Source organism: Egretta garzetta, unplaced genomic scaffold (assembly GCF_000687185.1).
Source record: "Egretta garzetta isolate BGI_Z169 unplaced genomic scaffold, ASM68718v1 scaffold374, whole genome shotgun sequence".
Taxonomy (NCBI): Eukaryota; Metazoa; Chordata; class Aves; order Pelecaniformes; family Ardeidae; genus Egretta; species Egretta garzetta.
In genome coordinates this window covers 2,238,491-2,246,689 of record NW_009259419.1, presented here as the reverse complement: position 1 = coordinate 2,246,689, position 8,199 = coordinate 2,238,491, and the positions used below count along the sequence as shown (strand labels likewise).

Sequence of the window (8,199 nt, the reverse complement as noted above, 5' to 3'; positions counted from 1 at the left end):
GCATCATGGGAGCGCCCCATCTCCCCAAGCAGCGCCGCTCCTCCATCCCTGGCTGGTCCTTCCTCTCCTGACCTACTTTGGGGCCATGGCGAGGAGGCGTCAAGCTGGTTTCTCATCATCCCCGTGTTACCTGGCCCATGAGAGAGATGCTGCGGAGATGAATCACTCGCCGCGATGAGTCGACGTTTACCCGGAAGGAGGTTTCGGGCTGGAAGATAACATCATCGTAGCGGCACGGGACGCGTTCCTCATCCACAGAAAAGGTGCGCCCACCTGGCAGGAGCTCCCCGCCAGGGGACACAGCCTGCCACAGCGTGGGGTCGAACCACGCGCGGTGCTCAGCATCAGCGAACCTCAGTGTCGCACCTGGAAAAGCAACAGGAAGGGTTGAGCATGACCCGAACCCAAATCTGCAGCCCTGATGGATTGGTAAAATCTGACTGGGTTGGCAAAACCAGTGAGTGCTTGGCCCAAAGCGAAGGAGCTCAGCCTGTGGGCAGGGAGCAAAGGGCCGGCCCTGGCATCGCCTCCTCGGTCAGCCACTGCAGGCACCTCCCGGCACACCGCGGAGGCTCGGCAAAGCTTTCCAGCTCTCAGGGCTGGGGTCTCAGCAGCTCAGCCCAGACCCCACTTCTGGTTGCAGATCTCCAGCCCCAGATCGCACAGGACATTTTCCCCCCACTTCTTTAAAGCTCACCCTTATGGTTAGGGAGGAAAACAGCTGTGGAGCCTAAATGCTGAATAACAGCTACATTGGAAAAAAATGGGTATGATAATTCATGTCCCAGTTTCCAAGCAGCCTGGAAGGCCTGCAGAAACATGACTGGCCCCGGTTACCGCAGTGGCTAACCCCGAAAACCAGCACACCACTTAGCCATTAATTTTTTAACCATTAACCATTTCCCTGCTGGTCACAGTTAGTATCATCTCACCCTTCCCCAACAGCTCAATCTTTACTGACTCAGCTACCACACGGGCATTTATTGACTGAAGTATTTGTGTTCATTTTAAAATCATGCTTTAAAAAAAATCCATTTGTGAAAGCTGTCCCAGAAAGGCCCGTTGGTTTCAGGGGAGCAGCACGTGGTCAGAACGAAAAGTCCAGTGCAAGGTGGAGGCAGCTGCCAGAGCATCCCTGATGGGGGGCAAACAGCCCCAATGTAGGAAAATGACAGGGATGAAGGTTTTTGGAGTGGCTCTGGACAGCCTGATGCTGCAGTCCCTCCTCTGGGCAGACCCATTTGGGCTTTTTCTCTCGTTTTTCTCTTTTTTTTTTTTTGCCAGTCAAAGCGCAGGCACAGGTGCTCCACTTGGACTCTTCCTTTCCTGCAGCCAAACTAAAAAGTTACTTGCCACTGAAAGCATTAGGTAGTTCTTAAATACCCAAATACATCTCCCTAGTAAACAGCTTTCAGACTAATAGCAGGCGCTGCTTGAAACAAACCTGCTGCCTGAGTCACGGCAGGCCTGAGCGGCAGGCTCGGAGGGGCAGGAAGGATGCGCTCACGCCGAAATGCCGGTGCGTGGTGGGCCAAAAGCCAGCTCACTGCCGTGGCTGCGGCTCAGCTTGTCAGTGTGCAATTCCTAACCAGTTTTCTTCAGAAATACCATGGCAAAGAAAATGAGGGCTTTGATGTGGCTACATGCTTAATAAGCAGGGTAAAACACCAACAATATTTGCCTCTCTGCTCCAACTTCAAAGGCTTCCCTCCTATAATTACTTTTTTAGAAGACAGGTGATCTAGCAGGAAAAGAAGATCTGATGTGAGGGAGGTCATCAAAGAAAAGGCAGGTATTAAAAGAGGAGTGATTCACTTTGCTCTGAGGTGGGACAGCAACGACCTTTGTAGAAGCATTGGGGCTGAGTTTGCATGATTAATCAAGGGCTGATGGGGTGACTGGTCTGGGCGCAAAATACCTGAGTTGCAGCCTGGATCCCAGCTGCCATCGAAAGCTGCGAATCCTGCACCAGACGCCAGCACGAGTTCTCCGTTCAGGGGCAGGTACTAGACGAAGGGATTCAGAGTATTACTGCGCGGTCCCGCTGCCAGCCACCCAGGCTTGTAATCAAATAACAGTGCTAATTATTAGGCTGCCTGTTACACTTGCTGTCTCCGAGGCGCTTTAGAGTCATTAGGAGTTACCCTCGCCATGCCCCGCGTTAATGGGAAAGTATTGGCTCCTGGTTTTACAGATGGGGACGCTGCGATGGGGAGAGGCAGTTTGACATTATCTTCCAGTAACACAGAAAACATGAAGCATTTAGGGAAGCAAGAACAAGGAAAAAGCAAAACAAGCTCCTTTTGACAGCTCCTTCCTCATCTTGCCCACCCAATCCCAGCAGCTCAGGAATGGCTTTATACATTGGTATGCCATGAAAAACCCAACCTTGCTCTGCAAGTGCCCAGAGGTCCCCTTGTGTAAATGGGTCCCCAACTCTGGGGACTGCGCTTGCCCCACAAAAAATAGCTCAGGGGCCCAAGCTTGGTGTCAGCTTGGTGTCACCAATACTTGGTGAGGTGTCAGCTAGTGGATTCACACGTGGCATGAGCTAGGCACACAGTGGCATTTGATGCAGCTTGCCATAGCTAGACCCTCTTCTTGTTGGGTAGGACATCACCAGCAGGTAGTTCGGGTCACCACACTTGCCAGCTTCAGCCCCGTCAGGCTTCTGCTCCAGGGCATGAGGACAAACCTCAACATGCACAGCTCTGCCATGGGGGCTCTTTCAGCAAGCAGCTGTGGCCACCTGGGCCACCAGCCGGCACTGCTGACTCCAGGACAGGCCTTGGCAAACAACCGAGTCAGGCGACTCATTCACAGCACACGGGTTATTCAGCCCAGCTCATCTTATTTTCCATTTAGAAATTTTCACAGAGAAAGTTGGGGTTTCCCCCAATATTGACACATGTCAAGGAGTGAGTGATGTCCAAGGCTGCATTCTCCTCTAACTCGGTCTGTCCATCATTCCCCAGACAGCAGCTGGAAGCCCTCCAGGACTGTGTAATGCCAATGCACTGGGTCCTGTGCTCAGGCAGAAGCACATTAGATGGGATTTTAAGGTTTCACCTACTTCATTGGTCTTTAAATATGCATCTAGGTTAGAGAAAGCATGTCTTATGAGTGACTGCTGTGGGTGGCTGCCATAGCTCTCTGTCCTTGGGGCAGCCTTGCCTGAGAATGCTCTGTCCCACACAGGGACCACCCGGGGGGAAGCGGGGGGGAGTGAGGGATGGACATGGCAAAAAGCAGCAGGTAGGCAGCTGTTTAGAACTTTAGTGCCTTGGTGGTGTGATGCTTTGAAGGCCATAGCCCAGGTCCCCCATTTGGTTCAGGAACGGTGAGAAGCCAGGGTAGAAAGCAGAGAGTGGCTGCTGCCAAGAAGAGCCCTGCAGTGCTCCTGTGCCCCACCTGCTTCAGACCCTGCAGTGGTGTACGCTGGGCTGGAGAAGGGGGGATGACGAGGTGAATAGCTCAGGTCTGAGCAATGTCTGCCCCAAGGCTATGGAGTCTCCCCACTGGCCAGGAAGAAGCTTTTGCCTATGGACATTGCTCCATGAGACCAAAGCATGTGCAGTGCCTAACTGGAAACCATGCCATCAGGTTCCTTGAATTTCTATTACTCTTGAGTAAAGCCAATTTTTCCAATACTGAAGCACTGAAAGAGGCTGAAAGGTCTGCCAGGATAAGAATGGCAATGTGCCCTTTAGCTGCAGATATAAAAGCCATGTCTGATGACGTTTTGAGGCTCAGGACTTGGCCTGCACTGAGCTTGGCAAGCTCTACGCTACCAGCTTCTTTTAGAAGTGCTTTACTTCAGAAATGCCCAGGCTTGTTTTCCTGTGAGCCCAGGTGGAACTGGGCGCTGGCACACTTTTTGGGGCAGTCAGCTGCCACCGATATACAGGGCAGGTGCTGCCAGTGCTGCTGGTTAAGTACCTCCTTCCAAGCCCGCTGGGCCACCTCAGGCTGGAGCCCCTCACCGCTGCCTCTCGCCCAGTTTGCAGGTTGCCACCCTGCAGCCTGCTGTGTACAACAGGGCCGAGCAGGGACGGTAGCCAGTTGGCTGCTGGTGGCCAGCTGGCTGCTGGGGTCCAGCTGAGCTGCTCAGAGTGGGGTTTTGGATGGGATGCAGTGGATCATTTAATGAACACAGGGCACCAGCTCTTCACAGCAGCTACCTGTGGGCACTTGGGCCCATAGCTGCAGGGACTTTGGGTGGAGGAAGACAAACTAGACAGCAGCTGCTGGTGGCAGGGATGGGTGACACAGCAGGGCCGTGACTACCTGGCCTCTGTTCGCCTTCCCAGGCTGCAGCAGCTGGCGTTTGTGAGTGCTGTGGCTGGATCAAGACCACCGGGTTGGGAAGTCCCTGTTCTGATCCCTGCCTGCCTGACAGCTCCTTCCCCTGTAGAGTTACCAAATGCTTTGACTATGGCTGTGGGTCGCAGCTTCCCAAATGCCCTGCGGTGGCTATGCAGGACACAATCAGCTTTCCTGTCCAGGGAGTTGTTTGTTCGGCTCTTCACAAATTAACTGGGATGAGAAAAAAAGCCAGAGACACAATACTTGGACAAATATGTGCCTACATTTGTAAGCTGCATCACTCACACTGCTCCAGGGAGCAATGCAAGAGCGTTTTGTGCATGCATTATGCACAAAGCAAAGCAAGGAAAACCTGGTAAGGATTCACGCGGCACGGCTGCGTTCAGCGCGGGGAGAGCAGGGGTGAGGTGGGCTCGGCGGGTTGGAGATACGCACACACGCACACACAGATGCACAACCGCTGGTCCAGTGACCAAGCAAGGTCAGGTCCTCCTGTGCCTGGGAGGGGCCAGGTGAGCAGGGTCTGGATGGGGTGTGGAGCAGACGCGGGTTCAACAGCATGTGGCATCAGTCCTACCCATGGGGAGAGGTGGGGCAAAATGCCTCAGGCTAAACCTGCCCCACCTGCAGCATCGATGCAGGGCTCTAGAGACACAGGGGTCTCTGGTGAAGGCACAGCTTCTCCAGCTACCGCTGGAGATCTCCCTCCACCACCAAGACCAAAAGCCCAGGCTGGACTTCCCAAGCCCAGAAGCAGCTGTCCACATGAGTGTGGCAGGGGAATGAGAGTCCCACAGCACACACAGTGTCCCAGCCACCGGCCCCTTCACCCTCTGGGACTGCCCAAGCGCTGTTAGCACCATCCCTGAAACTAAAATGCAAGGCAATATGATGCGAGCCAGGGGATGGAGTCACCTCAACTCCACAAACACGAAGTGCAAGAAGAGCCCTGTACTTCTGCTTCACTGCAGGCGTTTCTGAGGCTGGCCCCTGCAGCTGCAGCTCCATGCCCACCAAGGCAGACGTGTTGCCCACCCACCCCTGGCCCTCCCTCAGATGCACGCTACAGGGCAGCATTTCAGAAGTGGCTCTGTTGTCCAGTGGACCTTAGTTTGTAAATAATTTGCCCTTTCTTTTTTCCTAACATAAGTAAGTTAAGCATCTCAGCTCGCAGCAGAGGACTAATGAAGACTCTGGTTGGGCAGTGGCTTTCTGCATTTGGCTGTTTAGTATAGAAATTGCATATAGGCTGGGCCGCTTTCCAAGTACATTTTGAACTGAGCAGTGACATGTACCAAAGGACCAGAGCCAAAAAGCTGGCAGTTTCAACTGCTTTCCCTTGCTCCTGCCAACCTGTACTCCAGAGCCATTAATACAGCAAGCTTAGAGTCCCATTAGTCATTTCCATCCTTGATACTGGTAAATGACTTATCTCTTCGGTCATCATTATCAAGTGTAATGACAACTGAAACACAGTCATCATTTTTCTCATCAAAGTCAGCAAAAAAAAAGAGGAAAGACCCCATGTGGCGCTCAGCCCACGGTCACCACATTTGCAACCCCAGCATTGCACCACTGAGAAGAAATCCCGCTGCCCCAGTGCCTAAGTGAAAATGAAACCAACCTCCAAAATACAAAAGAAAAAAATGCCAAAGGCCCGAGCATGTGGCTTTTGAAGCAGGCGGCTTTGAACCGGCCTCCGGCACATCCCAGCTCTGCTGCAGTCATGACCGTCGGGCTGAGGTGACTGACAGCAGCAGTGTGACCGGCGTGTCACCGTCATCAGCGCAGGAAAAACTGCGGCACTAATGCTTCAAACCCGAGTGAGGGAGGCTCGTGATTGCTGCTGGCTCTTCCACCAGCCTTGCTCTAATTCACAGCATCAACGTATTTGAATCCCTTGCTCAGGTAAGGAGGTGCCACCATCCCCATCATGTTGACACCGAGACTGCCTGGGCGCGCTGGGCTCCGCAGCGCTGCACCCATGGGTGCACCAGCGAGCAGCTCGGAAGCATCGGGGCTGCGTGCAGCTCCCGGGTCCCTCCCCTCACCCAGCCTGGGGGCAGCTCCTGGGCTGGCGCTGCTGGCACCCCAGCAAAACACATCGCTGGGGTAGGATGCAGGGGGGTTGTCTCTCTGCCTCAGAGAGGATACGTGCCGTCACCCACCACAGACGTTCACGCTCAAGGATTTCTGTATCATCTCTCAGCCCTGCTTCGCTGGGGCAGCAGCAGCCCACACACAGCTGCAGGCAGGCAGGCAGGCAGGCAGCCCGCCCCTGCCTGTTCCTGCCCGCAGGTGGGAATAGCGGGGTTTTTCCCAATGCCGATGGGGGCTGGGGGGGGGGGCTGTCTGAGCACAGCCGGGTCTGCGGGTGCTTGGGTGGGATCCAGCTGCTGGCTGAAGGCCCCAGGTGGGCATGGGGCCAGGTTCATCCACAGGTGAATCCCCATGGTGGCTCTGGAGCACTGCCAGGGCCTCGCTTGTCACAGGGTTGCTTGGGTTCATTAGCAGGGGTGCATTTGCTGCCTTTTCTGCCCAGGTGAAGCTCCCACCTGCATCCTCAGGCCAGCATCCTTCCCCATTGCCGCACACACCACCCTGTGCCCCCTGTCCACCCCATGCCCCCCATCTGCCGCCAGATCTGGCCTGCCCCCGTCACTGCCCCCAGTCCTGCCCCAGTTATTCCAGACCCCCTGTGAGAGGAGCCGGCGAGGCAGGATGACCCGCAGCCACCCCAACAGCTCTGGGTGAGCCAAGGAGGACAACCCACTGCTTGGCTTGGACCTTGCTGCCCAAATTACTCTCTACCTGGGCACATGCTGCCTGCGAGGAGTGGGGCTGTAGTATCCCAAGGCAAACAGGCAAGAAATGCGTTTTTTTTTCCCCCCTCTGAAACTCATGCTCGGGCAGGCTGGTGCAGTGCAGAGCAGGGCACAGGAGCTACAACTCCTCTCCACGGGACCCATGGGCACAGGCAGAAGATGCCCACCAGCCCTCTGCCCCCAGCAATAACTCGCCCCTCTGCTTTCGCCCCCTGGAGCAGAGGCAGGGGCACGGGCAGAGGAGCAGCATGCCAGCGGGACGTCATCATTTCAGCATCGTCCCCTGAAAGCTAACGAGGCGCGTGGCTGCTCTCCCCTGCCTGCGTCCCTGCCTCCTCCCCTGCAAGGCAGGGTCCTTCAGCAGCGGTCAGCGCTCTCATTAATGCAGGAGCCAGTTCCCCTCCTGTGTCTGCTCATCACGTTCTACGTTGCATTTCGGGCCGTGGGCTCCCCGTATCACCTGCCCAAACTGGCCTTGCCACTGCATCCCCTGGCATAGGGGTGGCCCAGCACATCACGTTCCCAAAACATCACACTCCTGCCCGACCCCACAAAGGAGCCGCAGCTCCTGGCTTTCCCAGGTGGCTGCTGCCCAGCACCCCCACCTGCCAAATCACCCTGCAGACCCCAATAAAAGCCACCGGGGGATAAGAAAAGCAACAGGCCCAAAAAGGCCATTAATTTGACTGCAGCCCCCCCAGCACACACCTCCAGATGTGGAGCCAAACAGGTCCCAGCAGGGTGGCAAAAATCAGGTGTCCTGGGGGGGCAAGGGGATGTCAATAACCCCTTGAGGAGCACATTAAGGTAAACCAGCCCAAGACACTTGAGTTCTGGAGGCAGAAGTCACACAGAGGCTTAAAGCCATTTGCCAAATCTACTTCAGGCTAGTTCAGCTCATTTTGCTGAACTTCTCTCTGCAGACAAGGTCAGGGAGAGCTGGAAGGCAGCTCAAGGTGCGGGCAGGGGAGCTGTTCCCTGGCATCACGGGGATGGCAGCCAGTGCATGGAGCGGCCGCCCAGCCAGGTCTGGCCCAGCATCCGCTCC

The 8,199-nt window shown here is 55.3% G+C and overlaps 1 protein-coding gene across 1 annotated transcript in view; it reads right to left on the bottom strand.

The window, feature by feature from the left end:
* Positions 1 to 8,199, bottom strand: part of AMN (amnion associated transmembrane protein) — a 23,687-nt gene that overhangs the window by 9,052 nt on the left and 6,436 nt on the right. The window contains exons 4-5 of the mRNA XM_009636873.1: positions 1,919 to 2,006; positions 131 to 366 (exon numbers count right to left, since the gene is read on the bottom strand). Of these exons, the coding sequence (XP_009635168.1) occupies positions 131 to 366; positions 1,919 to 2,006 (324 nt within the window). The remainder of the gene's footprint in view (positions 1 to 130; positions 367 to 1,918; positions 2,007 to 8,199) is intronic.